The sequence below is a fragment of the Zalophus californianus genome, chromosome 9 (genome assembly GCF_009762305.2).
Source record: "Zalophus californianus isolate mZalCal1 chromosome 9, mZalCal1.pri.v2, whole genome shotgun sequence".
In the NCBI taxonomy this organism is placed as follows: Eukaryota; Metazoa; Chordata; class Mammalia; order Carnivora; family Otariidae; genus Zalophus; species Zalophus californianus.
Window position 1 is genome coordinate 108,002,398 of NC_045603.1, and position 27,009 is coordinate 108,029,406.

Here is a 27,009-nt window from a genome sequence, read left to right on the forward strand (position 1 = left end):
AATAGAATTACCCTACAATCCAGCAATCACACTACTATTTACCCAAAGAATATAAAAACACTAGTTAAAGGGATCCCTGAAGACTTATGTTTATAGCAGCATTATTACAAGAGCCAAATTGTGGAAGCAGCCCAAGTGTCCATCAAGTCGATGAATGGATAAAGATGTGGTCTATACAGACAATGGAATATTACTCAACCATAAAAAGAATGAAACCTTGCCATTTGCAACTACATGGGTAGAGCTAGGGAGTATAATAATGGTAAGCTAAATACGCCAGTCAGAGAAAAACAAATACCACATGATTTCACTTATGTAGAACTTATGAAACAAAACAAGCAAAGGGGAAAAAAAATAGAGACAAACCAAGAAAGAGACTCTTTTTTTTTTTTTTTTAAAGGATGTTGCAGTCTTTTTTTTTTTTAATGATTTTATTTATTTATTCATGAGCGACAGAGGTGGGGAGAGAGAGAGAGAGAGAGAGAGAGAGAGAGAAGCAGAGGGAGAAGCAGGCTCCCAAGGAGCAGGGAGCCCGATGCGGGACTCGATCCCAGGACCCTGGGATCATGACCTGAGCCGAAGGCAGACGCTTAACCATCTGAGCCACCCAGGCGCCCGAAAGAGACTCTTAACTATGGAGAACAACTGATGGTGACCAGAGGGGAGGTAAGTGGGGAGATGGGTGACATAGGTGATGGGGATGAAGGAGTGCACTTGCTGTGATGAGCACCAGGTGCTGTGTGGAAGTGCTGAATCACTATATTGTACACCTGAAACTAATACTACACTGTGTGTTAACTAACTGGAATTAAAATAAAAACTTTAAAAAATTCATACTTAATTTACATCTATTGATGCAAAAAAATGTTTTAGCTTCAAGAAATGTTGAGGATCTGTGATCAACTCTGATAATAATAAATTTAAAAACATATCTCTGGATCACAACCATAATAATCATGTCTACAAAAACCAAGGTTTTATCTGAGAGGGGCTGGTGATGTAGAAGCATAATACCAAGGTAACAATAATACTTATGTTTCCTACAAGTTACAGATATTGAATTAAAAATAAACTTAAACTTCCACCTACTTACTAATGTACTTATGAAAACAGTAATCTTTATATGCTGTGTTTATCAGACATCTTCAAAGAATCCTCAAAATATTTTTAAGCACCACTGGAGAGCTTAGCTAAATAAATCTGAGTCTGAGCACAGAGCAACGACTCAAAGAATTACTCATCTGGCAATTACTCATCCTGTAAATTAAGAGCTAACAACAAAACTGCAACTCTCTAGTCAAATCTATGTATCTAGCAGGGCACAATGCACTTCACATGGGAAAAGGAAATTCCTCCAAATTTCTAATAAAAAGAATTAAGCATACATAAAGGAAAAGATGATAAATTAATAAAAGGAAAAAAAAAAAAAAAAACCCTGAAGAAAGTCAAGAACAAATCACCCAGGAAGGCAGCTGACCTGAACAGTCTGTATCTGTGGTGACTGAATAACCGATGGCTGTGGTGTGTGAATTACTCCCTGGACATGTACAGTCTGGTCCGAAGGTAACTGTACTAGAGTTACAGCGGGGGAGCCTCTTCTGGTGCCTGATCCAGCTACAGAAACCTGCAAAAATGATCACCACTGAGGATTAAGGCTGGCTCATTTTCTGTTTTGGTTTGTAAAAGAAATACCATTCACTATTATGACGGGCCATTTTTTCCTTTCTTTCTCCTGCTTCTAAGAAATGACTACACTGGGCTACTTACCATTAGGAGGTGGCTACTGTCCTGGAACAGTCATTCTCTGATGTGACAGATATTAAAGAACCCATGCGCCTCACTTTCGGTTCCCATGCTTCGATGGCTAAGAATGTTCCAAGCACAAAGTTCTAAAGCAGTTAAACTACCTCACTACGACCTCACCACTATTAACAGTGAACCCTTATTAGGCCAGAGTATAAACTACCCTCTTCAACTTCCTGAGAGAAATTGGAGACAGAACTTAAATATGGTAAATTATTTTTTAATAAATGAAATGTTCGAAATAGGATATTCTGGTATTACTTCAGATGCAAGCTAATGCCTTGTCTTTTATACTAATGAATATCACAGTTACTTTTATGTCCCCATAATCACAAAAAAGGCACAGGCCAGAGGAATTCCAAGGACTTCTCATGCCCTTAATGTGTCTAATCCAGGGAAAATGCATGCCTTAGATCTGGGATGTCCCTCTTACAGCTTTCCTTCCTGCTACCTCCAGCATCTAGAGAAAGGGCCAAAACCATCCCTTAGCTTGTACAAAGTACAACCATCTCCCAGTACCCCTGAGCGCTTTCAACAGAGATCCTTACCAGCAAAACACAGTACTTCGACCCCCTGGATTCAAAACCTGCCAAGTTTGCTAATTAGTCAACAATCCTACGGGCAGGCCAGTGTAATCTTAGAAACTTTCCTTCATTTTACTGTTTCACTCACTATTCATTATGACTTACTCAAGAGTCAAAGACTTTGGAAATGAAATAAGTGAAATAAACTACCAGTTTCTACCATGAATGGTAGCAGAACCACAAGCTCTAAAACAAACTTTGAAGGAAGCCTCTGTATAGGGCCTCACTTTAAGAAACACCAATGATTTCCAATCTACTTATACTTTAAAACAATTATTAAAATCTGGGCTTATAACAAATAATTATAAGATTTATTTATAAGATCATTTCCTTTAGAAAGCAAGCTTCTTTGGTAATCCAAAAGTAAAAATCTTTCATCCATACAAGAGAACCTGTGTGATGAGCATTGTACTAGGTGCACTAGGGTAGAAAGTAAAATTGATAAAACTAACACCTAAGAAACAATAGCACATCAAGCAGTATAGAACGAATTGCTCCATTGTACAGCCCATGAAAGTCATGGGCATACAGAACAGAAAGATCAGAATGAGTCTGAACAATAAGTACAGGCTTTGTGTAGAAGCCACAGCTTGAGCTAGGCCTGCATAATAGACAGAAAAGGGCAGAGACACCCAACATATATAGCCCAAGGGGCAAGTTCAGCCCACCTGCCCCTGGAGTATTATTGTCTACCTTAGATTTTAGGGGAAAGAAAAAGATTACACCATGGTAGAATACATTTAACAACCAGAAGTTTAAAAAACCCCAAAAAACAACAACAAAAAACAATGGAAGGATTTATTCTAGAAATGACAAAGCAGCACAAAAGATAAATCTGTGTGAATAATAAAAAGGCATCCACCTCTTTGGGGACCAATTACCAAAAGGTACTCCTTCTGCCACACAAATAATTCTCAAACTTTTTGGTCTCTCAGGACACCTTTACACTCTTAAAAATTACTGATGACTCAAAGAGCTCTCGTTTATGTGATTTATATCCAGTCGGACGCCGTAAAAGTTTAACAATCAGTGTTGGGGAAGGGAGAATCTTGATTTGAAATGTTTGCTGATTTCTGTAATGTGAAACTCTAACTATGGCAGATTTCAAGTTACCAACAGATGACACTGAACACAAAGTTGGAAAAAGATGCAGGCAATTGGCTCTCACAAGCCACCTCCAGCATACCTGGTTATATTATCAATATTTACCATATTAGAAATCAAAACTGAAAATTTTTTATACCTTAAAAATAATTCCACTACATGCTAACATAAATAGCATTTTATTAAAAATAATTACATTTTCCAAAACAAAAAAATTAGTGACCAGAGTAACAATGTTTTACTTTTTTATAAATTCTTTTAATGTCTGGTTTAATTGAAATCAGCTAAATTCTCATACCTACTTGTACACTGAATCTGTTGCAATATTTTAGTCGATAACGTGAAGGAAATCTGGACCTCACACGGATATATCATTGGAAAATGAAGAGCATTACAACAGCTCTTTCCAAAAAACATGGATATTATTCTTTGTTACTACACCCAAACTCAACATGTGGTTGTTTCATAAAGATCAGTTGCAATGTGGAATCTGAAACCGTATCAGTTATATTAAAATTCATTGACCAATCCTGCACTTTGAATGGATCCCATGCATGATTCTGTAACATCACACAGTAGTTATTTGGAAAATATTGGCTCACTGAATTAAAAGCAGATCTCCCAAACCTGACAATAGTTCAAGATACTTTATCAGAAAACCTCATTCATTAAAATCAACATCAATCTCATCAGAATACTATAAATACTGAAAAGCTATCAAGCTCACAATGGCAGGTACAGGATTTCCAAAATTCAAAACTTCTCTCTAAAAGCTTGAATTTTATCATAGACAATAAACACTGTCAACTGTTTTCCTTGATGTGACAAGCTTACTTCATTTGCTTTTAAGAAAATCTTTTCCAAACACTCAAGTTTGAATAGCAATAGTTTGGCTATTGGCTATTCTTTAGAGAAAACTGACGTCCTGTGGAAAAAAACCCAGCTAGTTCATTTCACCACTCAAACAATTACACAAGTGTTTTTTCTTCAAGAACACTTTACTACACAGCAGAAATGCTTTCAGTAAACATACCAATTTCATAACACAGAATATTAAAACAACATGTGCTGAAGGGCCAAGGTTTGATACAATTGGTAATATTTACCGCTTCATCGGGGTATTTTAAATGAAACTTTTTTTTTTTTAACTGCAAGTGAATGGCAGTGAAGAATACAATGATTACTGGTATAGTCTGATGCCACTGACTTGACTCATGCTAAGGCACCAACAGCTTTACTCCCACCCTCTTCTGTTTTTAACCATCAGTGTAAATATCATTACAATGAAAAAGGAAAATAAATCTTAGCATTATTATGAAAACAGTTAGTCCTCCCAAACCTCCTGAAAGTCTCCTCAGAGTCTCCCCTAGGGTTCTGCACACCACATTTTGAGAACTGCTGCTCTATCCGAATGTAGCCCTCAGGCCCTGGCTCACAGCGTAAAGAACGGAGCATTGAAGCAGGCTGTGATTTCAACCACAGCACTGCAGTGCAGCCAGAACCACCATATCCAAAACGCTGACAGAGAGTTTGTGAGTCCGAGACTGAGTGAAATAGAATATGAATTATACCCAAGAGCACTCCCAGTATTACAGACTGGACCTGTGGATTGGGATGGTGGATAGTGCCCACATTCATCTTCTGTGCAGAAGTACCCCAGCTTTAAAGACATTAGATATTCTGAAGAACTGAACAACTCAAGAAAGATCTGTGAGGTTTTGGGTGCCTGGGTGGCTCAGTTGGTTAAGCAACTGCCTTCAGCTTAGGTCATGATCCTGGAGTCCCGGGATCGAGTCCAGCATCGGGCTCCTTGCTCGGCAGGGAGTCTGCTTCTCCCTCTGACCCTCCCCCATCATGAGCTCTCTCTCTCTCAAATAAATAAAATCTTAAAAAAAAAAAAGATCTGTGAGGTTTTCATAAATACAAATCATGCTTTAAGTTGCCTTAATTACCTTTCAAGTATAATTTTCAGGATTTTAAATTATTAAATAATCACTATTAAAATGGCTTAGTGTCAAGAATACCTGCTGTGGAAAAGGAGCTGGAGCCGCTAACACAAAACTATACTCCCAGCATTCTGGAGATAAGTTGTAGGAATTCTATAACTACAGTGAAACTTCTCTATGTCCAAACTCTGGGCAGTGCAAACGCTCATGAGACAACCCTTTTGTTAAACTGTGGGAAGAGAGGCTGAGAACCTGCATAAATGACATACTCTAGAGAATTCAGATGTATCCTTAAAAAACAAAAAACCCTTATATAGAGACACATTCTATATCCAGGCATTCTATTCTCACTGGTTTTGCCAAAGCTGGTGACTAGTATTAAAGCCTATCACTGTATTGGTAGAGTGAACAAGCTGAACCTCACTGTTACTCATTAAAAAAAAAAAAAATTCATGAGGCTCCCTACCTTTAGCATCTCAGTATTATTATATTATTATACTGAGCACATGGGCCACAATGGAATCTACGGCATCCTTGAAGGAGGATACTGTACACACATGGCATAGAAGGAACACTGGCAATGATTCAAGAACATGTGTGGAGGCTCCAAAGTCAAAAGTGGGTAAAGAAAGGAGCATCTTTTTGTTTTGTGTAAGGTGGCAGATTCAGTTTTAGGTAGGCTAGATTGAAAGCAATGGTAGGGTAACTAGGTGGATACGTTAATAAGCAAGAAGAATTGTGTAGTCGCATAATGCTTTAGAGCTAGAAAACAAAGATCTGAGAAATACTAAGAAAGAGCAATCTATTAAGAGCATTATAATTACTTTATTCCTAATGTGGAAATAGAATTCTAAAGCAGCTCTGGAAAAGAAGAGAATAGTTTTTCCTAAAAGATGCTAGTATAGGGACACAAACAAAAATACGCATACTGCAGGCAGAAATAAAGAAATATTTCTGGGGCACCTGGGTAGCTCAATTGGTTAGGCGTCTGCCTTCAACTCGGGTCGTGATCCCAGGGTCCTGGGATCGAGCCCCATGTCAGGCTCCCTGCTCAGCGGGGAGCCTGCTTCTCCCCCTCCTCCCCGCTCATGCTCTTTCTCACTATCTCTGTTGCTATCTCGGTCTCTCTCTTAGATAAATAAACAAAATCTTAAAAAAAAAAAATAAAGAAACATTTCTTATAAACATCAAATATTCATTCTAAGACTTAATATGCAAAAAATATCACAAAAACTGGTCATACTTATGAATTAACTCATTCTTTCATTCTCTCAACAAATACTTATCAGGAGCCTGCTGTGTGGGCCAGTCTAGACAGTAGGGACATGGCAATGAACAATGTCTCCTCAATCAGAAGGAGACAGAAAATAGATTAAGACAAATACATCATTTTTGTTGGTGTTAAATTCTCAAAAGAAAAATGAAGCAAGGTAAGGAATCAGAGTTACAAGGCAGGGGTAGTGTGGAAGGAGACTAAACAAAATACACCTGTTGTGGAAAGCTTCTCAGAGGAGGGAACGTTTGCATAAAAAGCCTAAATGAAGAGAAGGAGAAGGCCAGAGGAAGATCTATGAGTATATTCATCACTTTCTAACAATCATGTAGGCAGCTGCTCAAAAAAATAAATAAAATGGGTATATTTTATATTTCTTAATTTTTATACCTCTTTTTATGAGGCTCTAAAAGTGTGTAGAACGAACTCATAATAGACATAATTTACCTTTTTTTCCAGATCCCCTGAATAATCCTCTTCTACAGGATGCCTGAAACATAGATTATGCTGATGCCACCACATCCACCAACAACCCCACTACAGACAGTAGTTAATCTGAAGTTAAGATGATGCAATTGACAGCCTTACTTGGCTCTGCAATTAAAAAAAGTCCTTATAATGACACTTGTAACTGGGAAAACCTCACAATGTTGTAACACAGCCCTTGATTAGCACCTAGTAGACTCCCTCCAGTCCGTAGCTAGGTTCCCTTATGATGGGGTTTATGATGTCACAGTACAGCTGCAAATGTCACAGAGCTACTGGGCCTGCATTCAAGAGGGTTAATAAAGGATGAAAAAAAATGTGAATTCACAATATAGCAGATTTCGCTATCAATTCTGCTGAGAAATAAAATCTATACCTTACCTATTTTAATTTTAAGGACTACAATTAAAATCCACTAATACTCTAAACAAGAAGTTGGAAAACTATCTTGATTTCTGTGTATTAAGACAAGATTCTTAAAAGAGTCTGTTTCTGTTCTTCTGTGAGAAAAAAAAATGTTTACAGAATATTTCAAATATTTTATGGTTGAAAATAGGAAAATAATGAAAGTGAACACTTGAATAAAGATGCAAAATATTTCATTTTTTTAAAGTTGTGCTTAATTACACCAAAGACAACACAAAATGAAAAATGTAGAAAGTGAACACTTGAATAAAGATGTAAAATAATATTTTATTTTTTTAAAGTTGTGCTTAATTGCACTAAAGACAACCCAAAATGAAAAATGTAGAGTTGGTTTCATTTTACTGTCTTTCTTTCCCATTGAGTTTGTTTTTTTTTTTTTAAGTTTGGCTAACAGATTGCAAAACTCAATGCAGTTAAATTTTACTTAATTTTATGGGTGCCTGGGTGGCTCAGTTGGCTAAGCGCCTGCCTTCCGGTCAGGTCCTGGGATCAAGTGCCACATCAGGCACCCCACTCAGTGGGGAGTCTGCTTCTCCCTCTCTCCCTTTGCCCTCTACCTGCTCATGCTCTCTCGCTCTCTCTCTCAAATAAATTAAAAAAAATTTTTTTACTTATTTTTACCTTGAGAATTTCAGTTGAAAATATTTATTGATAACAGAGTTAACCACATAAGACTCATATTTTTATATCTATTATGTTAAAATTCTAAAGAGAACTACATGGGAATGCTGTTGCCTCACATGTTTTTTGTATGTGTAGAGCATAAACAAATACTGTCTGAAATCTATAAATAAAATGAGAAGGGGAAGTGAATCACATTTCTGGTATTGTAAGTGTAAATGGCTGAATATTAAGTCTTTTTAAAAAAATTCTCCTCTTGCGGGGCACCTGGGTGGCTCAGTTTGTTAAGCATCTGTCTTCGGCTCAGGTCATAATCCTGGGGTCCTGGGATCGAGCCCCACATCGGGCTCCCTACTCAGCGAGGAGTCTGCTGCTCCCTCTCCCTCTGCCTCTGCCCCTCCCCTCGCTCATGCTCTCTCTCTCTCCCAAATAAAATCTTAAAAAAAATTCTCCAGAAAGCAAAGCAAATATCAAAATTATATCATTAATTATACAGTCTATTTTCATTATATTTCCAATAAGCAGTGATGATCTTTTGAGGACAAATTAAAATTAGGGGTTCTTCATCCTTTGAAAAACAAATGCTTTAGCTGATTTGTTTTTCCTACCTAATCTGTATAGTATCTTTAGTTTCCCATTTGTAGCAGTTGGAACATCAGTTTATATTCTATCCGATATGTGTTTATTTATCATATTTTAAAAGTACTATGAAAATGAATATTATCTTTGTAGAAGTTAAAATTATTTTAACTCCAGAACTTTTAAATATCAATCCTATATTTGGTTTCAGAAGACTGAAACTAAAACTGGTCATAATTACTAGATAGATGCAAGTGGTAAGTGCACATAATGAAGTTTCACTGAGATGCTGAGCCCAAAGGGCCTATACCCAACACATGTAAGAACAAACAGTAAATATTAAAACTACTCTTAACAATAATGTAGATCATTTCTAATAATCAATAAGAAATGTATATGCCAAAAGCCAGAAACCACAAAATGAATGCCTAAAACCACTTATTAGCCAAGCTTCATGTTAATCTTTATTTCTGAGCAAAAAACTCTATATAAGAATGTCTATGAAGCAAACTTCAATTCACTTGAATTATTTTATTTCTTCTACCAATAACTTTGTGTAAGTCCTTAAAAGTACTGAACTGGCAAAAACAAAAATCACAAACAAAAACACCAAAAAAACCTTAAGAATTATAATAATAGGGGCACCTTGCTGGCTCATGTGGAAGAATGTGCAACTCCTAATCTTGGGGTCGTGGATTTGAGGCTCACACTGGGTGTAGAAATTACTTAAAATATAAATAAATAAACTTCTTAAAAAATAGTAATAATAAATAAAATGTGGTATGTACATTCAAAGGAATATTATTCAGCCTTACAAAGGAAAAAAATCCTACTACGGATTATGATATGGATAAAACCTTGAGGATAATATGCTAGGTGAAATAAGCCAGTCACAAAAAGACAAATACTGATGCATCCACTTATATGAAGTATCTGAAAGTAGTTAAGTTCACAGTAACAGAAGGTAGAATGGTAGTTACCAGGGCTGAATGCAGGGGTAATAAGATAGTTTTTGTTTAATGGATATAGAGCTTTAGATTTGCAAGATGAAAATGTCCTGGAGATCTGTTTCACAACAATGTATTATTAACATCACTTAACTGTACACTTAAACTTGTTAAGACTGCAGATTTTATGTATTTTTTACCACCCACAAAAAACAGTAATAACTATGGCCCCATATTTGGTGGGTATAATAATTAACTGGCTTCTTGCCAGGAAAACACTCAATAAATGGATTTTACCAAAGCAATGGGACTGATTTCTTCATCATCTTATAAAACGTTATTCTAAAGCTCTGGGTGCTCTCATACTCTTGGCCCCAGAGTGATGGTTCAACACATAGAATGGTTACTGATGCCAGAAATTATATAGAAACAACTACTAATACTTCAAAATGGATAAAATTTAAATTTTCTATGCTTTTCACATACCCCAGATCAGAAGCTGAGTTGAGACCTAAATATGGAACTATCTTAATCTGCCACTGAATAATGAAGGAGTAAGAGTATACAGTACATATATGTGTGTACACAATATATATACATATGTACATGTACAATTCTCTACAGTAACAATATATAACATCTATTATTATATTCAATTATTATGGAATTTCCAAGGTAATGCCCCATATATGGTCCCGTTCAACACTGAGTACCCTATGTATTACAAGTAATAAAGAGTAGAGTGCTTAATTAAATGTAAAGCCAGACTGCCTGGGTTCTAATTTTGGCCTTGCCTCTTACTAGCTGCGTGACCTATGACAAGTTATTCGTTCAGTCTGTCTATACCTTATTTTCCACAACTGCTAAGGAGAATGAAAGCAGTACCTTTCTAGAGTTGTTGTGAGGACAGAGTCAAAGTGCCTGGCATATAATGAGTATCCAATACTCACTTTTGTTATTTTTATTATTGTCGCATTTAAGTAATTTAGTCAAGAATTTGGAGTTTAAACAATTTACATGTATTAATCCTTTGATTTGGAAAGGTTAAAATACTTTTTAAAGTCTTCCTCAAAATTCAGGTGGGGAAAGAAGAATCAAGCATTTACATAAAAATAAGCCAAAATCTGAATCAGTGACAAAACATGGCTAGACTAAACTGCATCCTTAAGTTTTTTCAGTTTCAGTCCAAAGGTCAGAGTTCATACACAGACAAGTCTAAGAATTTAGCTCCTAAAAAAGCATTATACTTGGTCTTATCATGAAATCTAAAATCTAGTAATAAGTTGTATTTTAGATTTCCGGAGCCAAAATGGCATAAAGAAATTCTTGCAATGTTTTAAAATCCCTTTAAAAGAAATGCAGAGTACAAAAATTTAGGAGCATAAAATATACCATTTAAAATAAGTTCATGGTATCAATTGAGAATATTGCTTATTAGGCTCCCACTCAGCAGGGAGCCTGCTTCTCCCTCTCCCACTCCCCCTGCTTGTGTTCCCTCTCTCTGTCTCTCTCTCTCAAATGAATAAATAAAATCTTAAAAAAAAAACTACGAATTATTTTTTTTAAAGACTTTATTTTTTTATTTATACATGAAAGACAGAGAGGTAGGCAGAGGGAGAAGCAGGCTCTCCGCATAGCAGGGAGCCCCATGTGGGACTCTATCCCAGGACCCTGGGATCACAACCTGAGCCAAAGGCAGATGCTTAACCGACTGAGCCACCCAGGCGCCCATATCTTTCCTTTTCTAAACCCTCTGGAGGTCTATTTAAGCATACTAAGTAGACTTATATTACTTTCAAATGAATTCCTAATACAACATATTTTTTAATTATTTTATTTTATTATGTTAATCACCATACATTACACCATTAGTTTTTGATGTAGTGTTCCATGATTCATTGTTTGCATATAACACCCAGTGCTCCATGCAGAATGTGCCCTCTTTAATACCCATCACCAGGCTAACCCATCCCCCCACCCCCCTCCCCTCTAGAACTCTCAGTTTGTTTCTCAGAGTCCATAGTCTCTCATGGTTCGTCTCCCCCTCCGATTCCCCCCCTTCATTTTTCCCTTCCTGTGATCTTTTCTTTTTTTTTTTTTTAACATATAATGTATTATTTGTTTCAGAGGTACAGGTCTGTGATTCAACAGTCTTACACAATTCACAGCACTCACCATAGCACATACGCTCCTCAATGTCTATCCTTTATTTTTAAATCAGCATAAGCCACTTCATCTTAAAGCCTGATTGCAACCACTGGCCTAACTGCTACCATTCTAACCATTTGAGGCAGGTTAGTAGAATGATCAAAGCAAACAATTACTGCACTTCGACCATGTGCCAAGCATTGTACTTGCACTTCACACATGTCATCTCCTTCATCTTAATCTATGAAGATCAAAGAATTCAGTCTATTACTAATTTAAAATTATATATAAACATTAGGAAAATAATTTTGAGGGGACCTGGGTGGCTCAGTCGGTTGGGCAGCTGACTCTTGATTTTGGCTCTGGTTGTGATCTCAGGGTTGTGGGATAGGGCCCCACATCAGGCTCTGTGCTCAGCGGGGAGTCTGCTTGGGGTTCTCTCTCTCCCTCTCCCTCTCCCCCACCATGCTCTCTCTCTCTAAAATAAATAAATCTTTAAAAAAAATAATTTTATGTCTTTAGTGTTAAAATATAGTATGAAAAATATTTTGTACCACTACTTTAGGTAAACAAACTACATTTAATTCAAACTGTGTATATGTATGTACACATTAAGACTCTTTCCTTATACCAAGTACAAAGCAGTAAATGAGCCCTTGAAAAAGGGAAAACTAGAAAGTTCTAAGGACCTAAGGAGACCAACTTACACTAGAATACCTATCAAGGTATATTAACATATCTGATATCAAATATATAACCATTATTTTTTAAAAAGGTATTATCTGCCAAAATAGAAGTCTACTGCTATATAGGACATACCTATTTAAAGGTAAATTTTCCTGAACTATTTCTGCTTGCATCATCCTTATCTGATAGTGTGTCTACTTAATACATTCACTACCATAAGCAGGCTTTTCTCTCCCATGCCTTTTTGGAGAACGACTAGAGATTTCTCTCTGCTCAGAAAACTCACATTTCTTAAGAACACTATTAAGATGTCATCATAATTAATCAATGAAGTGAAAATTTCCAAAAGCCTCTGTTTTGTAATTCCTTTAACAAATGTAATTCTTTTAACAGCTTGGGGTTTACAAAGCTTGTAGTAACTTTAAAAATTAAAATCAGGCAAAGTAAATAACCACTGAATGTTAGTCAAAGAAGAAACTACAAAAATTAACATTCTTTTTCTTTAAATTTCAATGCCTACTCTACTCCTTTTGTTGTTCTGTTTTTTATTATTGTAGTAAATAAAATGTAGAATAAAATTTACCATCTTAACCATCTTTAAGTTTATAGTTCAGTAGTAAGTATATTCACACTGTTGTAAAAAGATTATTCAGAACATTTTCATCTTGCAAATCTGAAACTCTATCCCCCTTAAATAACAGCTCTCCTATAAACCTTTCCCTAGTCTACTCTTTTACTAGAAAAAAAAAATCATAGAGAAAAGGGGTAAAAAGAATAACTGTTTATACTCATTTTCCCATTATTGCTACTGACAAATCACCTCTCTCTATGGAGAACTTGGAACATCAAACAAAGGGTATCCAAACCTCATAGAAAATCATTATAAATGACAGAAAATCTTTAACATCTCTCCAACATTAAAACTAATTTGTAAGCATTTTTTCTGATTATAAGCATAAAAGCAAAATCTTTTTCTAAAATTTGACTGCTTTATATCTGCTTAAATTATCTTTGAAATATCAAATTTTATTCAAAGTATTATCACAAAGATGAAAACAAGAATGCATTCTAAAGCCAAAAACTAACGTTTAAAGAAATGTGCTGGCTACTATAGACAAAATTACAAAATACGAGCACGGACATACAATAAATTCTTGTTCAAATGGAACAAAATGGTCCCAACTACTAGCAGTTCACAAATTACTTTTAATTTACCTCCCTCAAACCCTGAGTTATCTTCAAGAATGAGTTACTTTATTTTTATTTTATTTTATTTTAAAGATTTTATTTATTTATTTGACAGAGAGAGACACAGCGAGAGAGGGAACACAAGCAGGGGGAGTGGGAGAGGGAGAAGCAGGCTCCCCACTGAGCAGGAAGCCCGATGCAGGGCTCAATGCGGGGCTCAATCCCAGGACCCTGGGACCATGACCTGAGCCGAAGGCAGACGCTTAACGACTGAGCCACCCAGGCGCCCCAAGAATGGGTTACATTTTAAAACAGTATATTTTCTTGAATTAGTTGACTAAAGAACATCATACAACACAGATATAGCATTTACTGAAAAAAATTGAGTTTTACTTTTTCTTCCAACTTTTGTTCATTTTTAGAGAGAATTCTAAGTGAAGTAAAACATTATATAAAAAAATTAAATTAAAGCCATGAAAAAGTGCCAGAGGAAGGAATACATAAAAATAAGGAGCAACAGAAAGTCAATACTGAAATGAAAATTTTTACCTCAAAATCTTAAGAGGTACATTCCTTCTCCTTCAGTAAGAGTCACTCATGTAAGGGAATTAGTATGTTGAAGTTGAAAAACAAGATTCAATTGAACACTAAGCTTAAATTAGATCTACTTAGCTGATAGTAAATATACCAAATCGACCATCTTTAATATACAAATACGTTGCTGACACATTATCAGTAGCAAATGTTTCATTTGTTTTGTTTTCTTATAGCCATCCACATCCTTCCTGGTCCTACTTAGGACCAAGAAGATGGATTTTTGGCACAGCCAGCCAAAGCAATGAGGAATGTCATTCTAATTTCCCACCATATTGAAACAGAAAACATACAGCTCATATATTAAAATGTATCCTTTGTTAAATCATTCCTACTTCAATCCCTCACTGCATGCCAGGCTGGCTTTATTCTGAAGTGCTCCTTTACATACTGTTTGCATTTAGAACAGACAGGATAAGAAAGGAGATTAGCAGAGCATAATCCTTGAACAACATTCCCAAGTGGTTTTTTTCTGCTCCCTATAGTCTCCTTGTTTCCAAAAATAAACAGGTCCATGGGAAGGTTAAATTTTATATTAGAACAAATTCTCTTGAGGCAGTGCTGACCCTGATGATCTCCAGAGCTTCCTTCAAGCTCTAGGACTCCTGTGATTCTGCTCCTTTCATCTTTGCTGACACCTAGAGAACTGGTCATTTACAAAAAAAAAAGTTATTTAGCTTTTAGAGTTGAGGTGTCAAACTCAGGCCCATAGGCTTCATCAGCAGCTACAAGGAATGAATCTCTGGGAAGCATATTTTAAAGCACATCCTTTCCAGTGGCTCCATGTGGATTACCTCGCCTATCCAGATCTTCATGGTGACATTAACAATCCCCAAGAGACTTGCAACAAGAAAAATTCAGGGTGTCCTCACTCTTGCTTTCAGAGTAGATTACACATTTGTGAGATAAATGGGGAAATGTGAATAAGAAGTGCATATCATTGTAAGGAATTATGCTTGATTTTATTAGGTATGACAGTGACATTTGGTTACATAAAAAAATGTCCATAATCTTTTACAAGTTGCATACCCAGAAGTAAGTAGGAGTAAAATGACATGATGTCTGAGATCTGCAGAGCTGCTTAAAATACTTCAACAAAAAGAAAAAAAAAGAAGATAGATGAGGCTACAAAAATCTTAGTAATTATCAAGTTTATGTATATACAAATTTATATACATAGCATTATTCTACCTTGTATATGTTTAAAATCCTACATTTTAAAAGAAAGTTCAACTTCCCATTACCCATTTAAAGATGTTATCTCCAGAAGATACGTGGCTATTGCTTCTCGGCCTTTTGGCTAAGATCAAGTGCAGAAGATATGTGGCTATTTTAAAACTACTTGTATATACAGTAATATATATATAGTAATTTTGCTTTTCACCATTTTGGCTTTTGGACAGGGTTTCCTCCTGGCTTGGTCATTTAAAATAAACTCTCCAACTTATTACCAAGTTTTTCCAGGGGCAGAGGGGGATGGAAACTAGTCTTACATAGCAACACATACACTTAACAAACAAGAAAGCAGCTTCAATTAAAAATAAATCAACATAAAAAATATCTCAGGCAAGAAGAAAGCCAAGTCACAATTTAACCTCAATTATTTGCCACCCCCAGGATCTGTTTATGGCAACTCCTGCTTTCAGCTCTTTGACATTATCACCACTGTGACTTCTATTTACTTTTGACTACAGGGAGAAGGGAAAGATTTCATTTATATTTGGGAAGTTGTAAAACAGAAAAACTAGAAACTTAAAACTCTAGCCTTCCTTGGTGCACACGGAGGCCTGAGGGACAAGAGCAGGCTCAAGTTGTCAGATCTTCCTGAATGTGATTATTTTGGCAACCCTGATGGGCAGAAGGTTTGGAAAGGCCATGGTACTCAAAACAACTACTATCAAATGACCAGATGCAAAGGATCAAACTGACTGGATCTTTTGGTCACACCCTTTGTTCCCACACTAGTTAATGATAATTTGACCATGTAAAAAGGAAATTAAGTGTTATAAATTCCTACCCATACCAAACAGTCCTCTTTGAAAAAAATGAAACAAGTGGCAAGCATACAAGGGCACCCAGAATTATTCAGAAGAGTCAGTCACTTTTAGCATACATTATAGTTTCAATAAAGATTTCAATCTGATTTCCTAATGCTTCTATCATATAATAACACATCATAATGAATACTCACAAATGAACAGCTTCAGCATTACAAGAACCTAATTGTTTAGAATCTAATTATGTTTAGAAAATTCTGCCTGCTAAGAATTTGTCCTAATTCTTCAAAAATCATGATCTATGCATGGCATAGAGGATAACTCTTAGTTAACCAAAGTAATCAATGAATCAGCACACAGAGTACTTCTTAATCTCTCAACATTCCTAATATGTGAAAGATAAAAACCATAGTTTATCCTTTGATCAGATCTTTAAGATATGTAGAAAATAAAATACGCTAGGAAGTCCATGAACTTGCTATCCAGATTTAATAAATACCAACATTTGATTAGTTGAGATTTTTAAAGTAAGCATTATAAATACAAACTACAGATTTTTTCCTACATCTGATTCAGCTTTCTCATGTCTCTCTCTCTCCATTTTCCTCAAAACACTCCACTTTGCCACACTCCTGTCCTCACCCCTTTGTCTCACAGATTCATCTTTCTCTATTATTTCACAGAAAAACTTCTTGAAGAATCTATACTTCCATTTCTACCTCCTCTCCCTCTTATTTCTTTTCTAATCTATGAAAATCTAGTTTCTATTCACTGGACTCCTATTCGATTCCAAACTCTCATAAATCCAAGGTTATTTTTCAGATTTCTTATTACTTGAACTCTTTAGTAACTTCTGACTGATGCTCACAGAGTTGGGTGTCACCCAGGCTGAAGGTCCTCAGGACTGCAAATTATCATTTTTAGATAATGGAGATGTACTGTTTTGACTGTGCAGGCCCAGAAGAGGGAGGGAAGGCTATGTGAGGGTCAGTCAGCCAGGACCTAAAAGGAAGGGAGCCAGTTAGAAGGGACCTAAAGGGAAGGGAAGGGAAGGCAAAAGGAAGATTTGCTTTCAACTACCACTTTGGAAAAGAAGGGCTGAATTAAAGATCAGGAATCGTAGTGATAAAAACTCTAGAAGATCACAAATTTATGAAAAAATGTATGTGTATTGTATTCTTTTCATAAAGACCCTAAGGTTAAAGATATACACCAAAATGTTAACTAAATGTTAATTAAATCTCTGGATGTTAAGATTATGGATAGTTTTTATTTTCTTCTTTATAATAATATATATTTTGTTAATTTTCTACAATGAACATACATTTTTTAATAAGAAAAAGGCTGCCCCCCCCCACACACACACCAAATAGGAAAGGTCTGCATGCCTGTATTCCAGGGTAACAAAGAATGGTGTTGCCAGGGAGATGCAGCTCCACAGAACACTTGTGAGAAAACCCCCAGGGAGTGAGTAGGTGTTAGGAGCTTGAAGGAGGAAAGAAAAGCAGGCTGGGTGCTTGGGGCCCAGTCTAGGGAAGAAGAGACCTCACAGGAACCTGTCTGGCCTGAGACAACCCAGGAAGTCCCTGGTACCCCCTGGGCCTCCAGTCAGCCATCCTGGGTGTCCTCTCTATCCTCCCTTCAAGACACTATAAAAATCTCACCACTGCACTGTATCCCACACTACCATGACTCCACACAAAAGGTGTCTCCACTACTGGCTGGCTGACTTCCAATCCAACCTCCACACAGTCCACACAAATACTAGTGTTCTAAACACAGGGAACATTGTGCTTCAAGAATATCTAGAATCCAGAATACTCTACACTCTCAAATGTATACAACCTCTGCTTATGTTTACCAGCTCAACTTCCCAGCCCAGACGCTAGGCTCCAGTTAGTCCTTCTATCCATTGTTCCCCAACACTCTGGCTTTGTGCCTCTGCAAACACTCCTCCCTGGCCTAGAATATGCTTCCCTATCCTTGTCCACGTGGCAAACTCCTATTCACCCTTTACATCTAGCTCAAAAGCACAATCCTCCATAAAGTACTCCTCGTCACCTGGCTGCTCTCTCCTCTGTAAGCCTTAGTCATTTGTACCTAACATTTTATAGCACTTCTTATATTATTGGAGCTATCATTCAATTACCTGTCTTCCCTACTAAACCATGAGATATTGAAGGCCCAAAACTACATTTCCCCATGTATCTAAGTAGTGCCGACAGCCAGTAGGCACTCAAAAAATATGTGATGATCTAAATAAACGAATGTGTTTGTTTTTTACGACATACTTTTACAGATATCTCAGAAATAAATTTTAGGAGCTAAAAATCAGGCACTAACTCATACTGGTCGTCTCTATATGAAACCAATTCAAAGACCTAACTAAAAAGACAGTGAAGATCAAACCAAATATATACTAGGCAAATGTAAGATTTCTATAGTACTTCCAGCTAAGAATCTAAGACTATACCAACTTGGAATTACCAACCTTGTGAAACAATAATTTGAGGATCACATATTGCGGGCAGGTTTTTGTTTTTCCTTTTGCATAGCAGTGGTGGTAGAGGGAACATTGCAAAGTGTCCCTTACAAGGCAAAGTAACTAAAATACGTATCTTCTCTTTGAAATCAAATCAGTAAGAATGGCTGATAACCAGGCAACAGGGGAAACTTAAAATCAACTTCAAGAAAACAGAATCTGCACATAACTTATTTCCATATAGTTTCACTTTCATCAGTGCCTGCCTACCGCCTACATTAAATTTACCTGAGCTAAAGTAGGGACTGAATTTTGACCAGTCTGGGTCTGCATATGAGCAGATTCGCTCTCTGCCACAGAATCTGTTACACTTCCATCCTGCTGAGATTCAATTGTTTCCATGGTCATTTGTCTGAAAAGACAATAAAAAGGAAGAAGTATTAAGGCCCTATCTGAAAGATTTCTCTGCTTTTACTTAGCTTTCTGATATTCATTTCTGTCATCAATTGTACTACCTTATTTTTCAAGAAATATGTTCAGTAGCAGAGTCCTAACTCTCCAAACTAACTCTGCTCACCAGATATGAACATTACCATTGCAGGAAGCACTGCAAAATGTTTTACGGGAATTAACTTATTAAAAAAAAAATGTTAATCTTGGGGCGCCTGGGTGGCTCAGTGGGTTAAGCGACTGCCTTCGGCTTGGGTCACGATCTCAGAGTCCTGGGATCGAGCCCCACGTCAGGCTCTCTGCTCAGTGGGAAGCCTGCTTCTCCCTCTCCCACTCCCCCTGCTTGTGTTCCCTCTCTCGCTGTCTCTCGCTCTGTCAAATAAATAAAGAAATACTCTTTTAAAAAATTAAAATTAAAAAAATGTTAATCTTATAATAAAGTCTCCTTAATAATTATTTTAAGCCCTTCCGTATAAATGAGTGAAAAAAGTAGGCTTTCTATTTTACATGAAGTATAAATATTCTATGACTCTCAAGGCCTTTGATACCTGTTTCATAATATATAGTATCAAAGAATTTCCCCAGTGTAAATTAAATGCATAATATAAAGATATGTCTAGCTTTGCCAGCACTAACCAGTTTCTGATAAACAAGCCTCTCAAACTGAATCATGCAGAGTTGACCACATGTCCTACAGCTTCCCATTTCGTTAAAGAAGAGAATCTAATTTTTCCGGAAAAATTTTGACATAATTTTGTCTATGATATCAATTTAAGTTAATGATTTCTATTTCTATATATAAGATAAACCATATTATAATAAATTTTATCCTACTAGAAGAAATACAAACTACAAACAAAATAAACAAAATCAAACATTAAAAACTCACAGGAACTATTCTCCCTGCTGTTATTTTCAACTATCAATGATACAGTGTGTTTTTCTCACTTTAGTAGTCTAACTATATAGCCAAAAAGTATGCAAGCCCCTTAGAACTTTGTATTAAAATATCCAAATCCTTCTTTCAGATTTAGTTACCAGATCCTACAAAGCTTTCATCCATGTCTTGCACTTTACTACCTTCTTTTGCATTTCAATAGTCATTATCTGAATCCAAGCCTTCCATTCTCACACCCATTTATACTGCACTTAAGTTACTTCTATTGAAAATCATTTCAAAACTTAGAACATGACAATTTAGAGCAATTATAAATGATAAAAATCTAGTCTACTATAAAAAAAATGTCTTTCCCTTACTATTCCCCAGTTCCTTTATCTCTCTTATTTTCTAGAACAGCCTAGGCAAGTATAGATCACCCTGCATAAACTGCCAATTCTTCTGGCTCTACGTTTGCTTATGTGAACAGTTCCCAAACAGAATACCTCAGAACATTTAGTTCTGCAGGTTATGAAAAGGTATTATCTAAAAAAGAGGGTGGGGGAAACAGTGAAAAAGTTCTAAATATCTGGGGTTAAAGGTTTTCTTTGCTGCAGAACTCAGAAGCCTGAATATGCTAGTGGGCCTTCAGAAGGTGGAAGGTGCAGATCCAATAGGAAGCATTTTCCAAAAGTATCTGACCACCAAAAACTCTTTTTCCACAAGGCATGTCTTAAAAGTCGTGTTCTGGAAACAACTTGAGAAATGTTGTCTTATGCTATTTCTTACACTTTTTTAAAGTTCTCTTAAGAGCTCTGCCAAGAACTTGAGTCTCAACTCAAAACACTATGCTAGAAGGCCTTCCCCACTAAACTATTCATTTTAGAAACATTTATTTAGCACCATCTACATGACAGGCCCCCAAAATACAAAAGTGGGTAATTTGTAGCCCTTGCCCTGAAGGAATTCATTCATTAATTGGTCTTTGGACGACTTCCATCAGAAATTACTTGTTGGGGGAGGCGGGGAGCAGATTCCCGGCTCAACCCCAAATCTACTGAATCAAACTTTCTGGGGCATCTAATTTTTTTTATATCCAAGAGATTCTGATGTATATTAAAATTTAGGAAAAACTTAGCTTATTGGTAAATTCTATCAGGTAGACCCATAAGGAACACATGTAAAGTAACTTCTTAAATTGTGTAAAGGATGTTATGCATAAAATACTTTGGGAAACATAGGAAGTAATGATTACATCTACCTGAGGATGGGGCCATATAAACATATACTGAACAATGAGAAGAATTTCACCAGGTAGAAGAGGAAAAGAGAACTATGAGAGCAAGGGAAGTATAGAGTGTGGCTGGAAAACAGAATAGCAGATTGTAGTAGAGAATCTAGGTGCCAGGGGAGCCTACTTAGGTTCAGTGAGGAGGAGGCAAAGCAGGGCTAGAAAGGTCGGATGGGATCAGAGAAAGAATAGCTTTTAAAGCTCTAGACAGAGGGCACCTGGGCGGCTAGGTCGGTTGGGCATCGACTCTTGGTTTCAGCTCTGGTCATGATCTCAGGGTCCTGAGATCGAGCCCTGTGTCGGGCTCCCTGCTGAAAGGGAAGTCTGCTTTCCGTCTCCTTCTGTCCCTCCCCCTGCTTGTGCTCTCTCTCTCTCTCACTCTAAAATAAATAAATAAATCTTTAAAAAATGAATAAATAAAGCTATAGAGAGGAAAAAAAAGTCCACCTCACTCAGATGTCTCCTCTACTCTAGGTCCTTCGGTGTGTATTTTGTCAATCTATACCGTATAACATTTCAACCATTTGATACCCATGTAGAATTCAGTCAACAACTGAATAATAAGCCAAAGTTACCTGTTAATACGCAAAACAAATGGCCTAAAGCCTATATACTAAAACTTCTAAAGCAAAGAGAACCTCTCCTAGACTATACTTTAAACCCATTCATTTTCATTTCAAATACAATTCTCATTTATCTGGTTTCCAAATATATTAGATATAAGAAGTAACAGCTGACAATGGCAGGGATGGAGGGAGAATATAGAATATAATAAGCAGATCAAGAATCACAAGTGTGCAGTAATTTGGATCCATACAAGGTAAAGTTGCCAAGTTCTTTACATTCAAGAAACTGAAAAATATGAGTTAAAATTCAATAGTGATATTTATAATAACTATCATGAGTCATCAACTTGAGGTTAATTATACTCAGTATACTTTAAGGAAAGAGGGATACACATAATAGAATCCAGAAAGACTTTCATCAAAAAAAAAGCTCGAATGCTTAAAAGGGTCACCCTAAACTAGGACTCATTTTTTTGAGGTATAATAGATTATGTATATTATATATATATACATATATATATATATAATGAAAGATTTCATAAGTTATTAATATTTCAATATGTTTCACACATGAAAGTGTTTTGTCAGGCATTATGCCAAGTAATCACCTTAATTGCTCCCATTTTCTCCTGGGTACTTCCCAGAGCCCAACCCTTTGCCCTTTCCTTTCTTCAATCTATATACTACAGCTTCTTCAATCCTATATGCAGATGACTCCCAAGTCTGTATTTGTGCACACTCCCCTCCTTTAAAGCATCTCAATCTAGTTTTCAGATGCCTGCCCCCTCCCTTCTATTTCTTTTATTCAAGAGCATCACTACCCACTCAAGCACCAAAGCAACAAGCTACAAGCATGTGTCCATATACGAGCTGGCACCAGATTAGCGACAAAAACCCACAGAGCTAAGTATCAGCCAAATCAGGATGCCATGAGACCTGGAGCCTCCTAGTAAAGAAAAGCAGAATTGAAGGTCAGCAGCCACCCCCATTCATCCTTCCTGCCACATGTGGCATCAGCTACTATAACCTCCTATCCCAACACTGGACCAAGCTGCTGAGTTGCTACTCCTCATGATTGCTGCCATCCATTCTAAAGACTACACATCACACTTGGCCTCCCTATAAGCCATGACTAAACTAAACTAAGCCATGATGACCCTTCACCCATGCCAGAATCACATCCATTAACACCTCACATTCCTACCTCCCCAGTCACTGTCAAAAATGTAAGCTCTTCCCATACTTCATTGTCCCTCTCATAATTAGTGCTTCCTTTCCCCCCGTAATTCAGTTGCTTACTCCTGTTCCTATTCTCCTTCCAAGCCCTTGCGACGTGCTATCTGGAACTTCAGCCCCCACCTCAGCCCCTCAGTAGATAGCAGCTTGTCTTCCCGGACCTAATCAGAATCAGAATGTTGACCTAGTACCCTCTTGATTCCCACTACCATTTCTCAGCTGTTCCTCCTCTGTGCCTTTGCAGAAACCCCTGTTCTGTTAAAGCCCAAAGTTCTCAGGTATACCATCCTATATTCATCCATACAATAATTATTTTCTACTTACATCCAGGATGTAAACTGAAGATTTTGACACCTGACTTAAAAGCTTTCCTGTCCGGAGTGTCTGGGGGGCTCAGTCAGTTAAGCGTCTGACTCTTGATTTCGGCTCAGGTCATGATCTCAGGGTTGTGAGATTGAGCTCTGCATTGGGCTCCACCTTCAGTGGGGAGTCCGCTTGAGATTCTCTCCCCCCACCCCACCCCCCGCCACTGCTGCTCATACACACGTGCACGCTCTCTCTCTCTCTCTCAAATAAATAAATCTTTAAAAAAATAAAAAATAAAAAAGCTTTCCTCTCCACTATTTGGTTATGTTCAACATTCAAAGGAAGGACCCCTGCCTCACCCTGATGCCTCAGTCCAAGACTTTCTCTACTCCACTGCCATCTACTTAGCTGGTCATACACTGGACATAATCTGTGTCCCAAACTGCTCCACCTCTGAAATAATTAATCCTGACATCCCACTCTGACTACAATATCCTACCTTCCCAACTTACATCCACCCTCGATTACTCATATCACACCTGCTGTTCTACCACACTGACATCTCCAGACCACTTTCTCTTCCCATCAGCCTCCCATTTTCTTCAAATCCCATCCTATTCAACTTAGAATCCATGGTTTCTCATTTTAATTATGGTTTCCCAATACCCTAAGTTCTCCTGTCCCTTGTTTTTCTGTTGTATCTGCCTGGTAAATACCAATCTCAGATAAAACCAATTCTACCTCCTCTTTGCCTTCACCAAGGCTGATGAACAATACTGCATAAAATTATAAAACAGTACTATTAAGCCTATTGAATTCATGGCTTTTAACCTCAAATAGGCAGCAATCATACTATTTCCCTAGTGAACTTACTCTTCCATTCTCTACAACCCTTCCAAATTTTTCTCCCTCTTCTCAAATCTCCGAGCCCACCTACTACCCTACACTCAATGTAAGGACTTGCCTCCTGTTCAGATGAGAACTCGTTCAATTTCCTGCCACCAAATCAACAAACCCACTTATGTCTACACCCACCATTTTATCTTGCCTCTCTTAAATTCTTTTATCTGTGCTCTGGATCCCTCTTCAAGGCAACTATATTATCAATTACCCTTCCCCCCGTCCAATGGTCTCCTCTTATCAAGATTTAGGTTCAAGTCTCTTCAATCTCACACACACACACACACACACACACACACAATCCACCAAAGTCCTTTTCTAGCTATTGTCTTGAACCTCTCTTCTTCCTCACTGCTAAACTACATTAAAGAATTACCAACACTATATCCATTTCTTTATCTCCAATCTACTCCTAGACAACCCTAAACTGGCTTCTGCTTCACTAAATTTCTCTAGTAAAGATAACGAATTTGTCACTAAATCTAATGTTCATTTTAAGTCCTATCTGGCTTGATCCCTCAGCAGTATTCAAAACTGTTGGCATCTTCCTTCGTCATGTCATCATATTGCATCTTACGGTCTCATCCCATTCTTTGACAACTCCTCCACAAGCTCCTTTGCTAATTCCTTCTCCTACTCAATGTCAACTTTCACACTGCATGTCTTCAGGGCTCTGTTTAGCCTTTTCACCTCACTCTCAAATTTCCCTTTGTGCATTGTCATCCATTTCTCTAGTTTCAAACACCAGCTTCAGGCTTATCACTCTCAAATCTAGATCTCCAGCCCACAGGTCTCTCCTGAATTCCAAAATCATATATTCAAATGCTATCTATCATCTCCAAATAGGTGCCCTACAGGTACCTCAAACTCAGTGGGTCCAGACTAATCTCCTCCTTCTTTGTCCACAAATGTGTTCCTGCTCTGAGTTTCTTACCTCAGGAAATGCAGCTCCACCATCCATCAGGTGACAACCTGGGTGTCATCTCTAACACCCCCCCTTCATTCCCTACAGCATCAATACCAAGTGTGATGACTCTAATTACTAAAGAACAAGTTAGTCCCTTCTTCACCACTGCTCAATCTCCCTATTCCAATCCATGCTAACAAGTCTCTTTCTCAAGCATACATTTTGGCTTAAAACACTTCAGTAGCCCTCTACTGACAGTAGGATAAAATTCAAACTTCTTACAATAATCATAACCACAACAACCATTTGTTGGTGCTTACCATGTGGTAAAAGCCTACTGGCTTTAATCCTTAACAACTTTATAAGATCAGGATACTTAGTTCTTCTTTTAGAGATAATGAGGTAACCTCCATAAGGAGGTTAAGAACTTAATCTTACCAACAATCTGATCTGATCAGAGTGGCATAGCCAGGTTCTGAACTAAGATCTTTTTCCAAAGTCCATATTCTCAATTACCAAACCAAACTGCCATTCAATCTCTTTCACAATGTGACCCTATTTTACTTTTATGGCCTCATTTTCAGTCACTCCTTTCTTCCCACATTCTGCATTCTGGCCTCCTCATAAGCCAATTCTTTCAAATACACATCCTATGCCCTCAGTTCTAATCTTTTATATCTGTTCTTCTCTCTTCCTGAACTGCCCTTCCCCCCTTCTTTGTCTAACAGGCAAATTCCTACAAGTTTTTCAAGGCCTGGCTGAAGGACACCATTCTCAAAAGCCTATTCTAATAGCCTTGGACAGAATTAGTTATTCTGTTCTGAGTTCCCAAAGCATTTTATGCAATACTTCCATTATAACACTTGTCTAGCATATAATACATTTATTCACAAAGTACTAACACTAGTGTAAGCAACTCAGGGACAGGGATTACATCTTATATTTCAAAGTATTGCCAGTGCCTAGTACAGAACCTACCATAATTGTTAAATAAACCAACTAATCAACTATTTGGGAAGACTATGCAACTGTCAGATGTCACTAAAATGATAAAAAAATAAGGTTTAGAGAGATTAAGTGACTTTCTACAGGGCACATAATAGATAGCATGACAGACAGTGAACAAGAGGTCTTGTGAACTCTAGGGTTCCTTCCACAGCCAGGGCCCTGAGTATTCCAGTTTAGACAGCATTTTATAATAAAGATGTGCTTTTGACTATGCTGCAACTATTGTTACAATCTTCATCCAGATATGCTTTGTCTTTCACACTAGTATGTAGGGACTCTAATTTTATACCATTTGTATTCTTCTAGAGTGCCTAGTATAGTGACCAGTACATGTCATTCAGTACAAGTTTGATACTAAAATCAATTTATTTGAGGGGTGCCTGGCTGGCTCAGTTGGTGAAGCACGCGACTCTTGATCTCAGGCTCATGAGTGCGAGCCCCACATTGGATGCAGAGATTACTTTAAAAAAAAAAAGAATATTTTTTAAAAATAGTAAGTAAAGTAAAATCAATGTATTTGAAGGTAAAAATCATCTACAGAAGAGTAAGCCAGTGCTATCTATTTAAAATATATACCCTATCATTTTCAAGCCTGTTTATTCT

The 27,009-nt window shown here is 37.2% G+C and overlaps 1 protein-coding gene and 1 pseudogene across 26 annotated transcripts in view; one reads left to right on the forward strand and one right to left on the reverse strand.

Moving 5' to 3' along the window:
- CREM (cAMP responsive element modulator) overlaps window positions 1-27,009 on the reverse strand; it is a 72,408-nt gene that overhangs the window by 33,320 nt on the left and 12,079 nt on the right. For 12 of the 26 annotated variants that reach the window (XM_027591897.2, XM_027591891.1, XM_027591893.1 and 9 more), the window contains 2 exons: window positions 19,154-19,277; window positions 1,478-1,624 (listed from right to left, as the gene is read on the reverse strand). The exons of 1 other annotated variant lie outside the window; for it this stretch is intronic. In XM_027591897.2, coding sequence (XP_027447698.1) covers window positions 1,478-1,624; window positions 19,154-19,277 — 271 coding nt within the window. Of the gene's footprint in view, window positions 1-1,477; window positions 1,625-1,767; window positions 1,866-7,157; window positions 7,380-19,153; window positions 19,278-27,009 lie in introns of those variants that run through there. 13 more of the 26 variants (XM_027591914.2, XM_027591904.2, XM_027591901.2 and 10 more) reach the window with 4 other exon arrangements.
- On the forward strand, window positions 15,667-15,816 carry LOC113923310 (annotated as a pseudogene).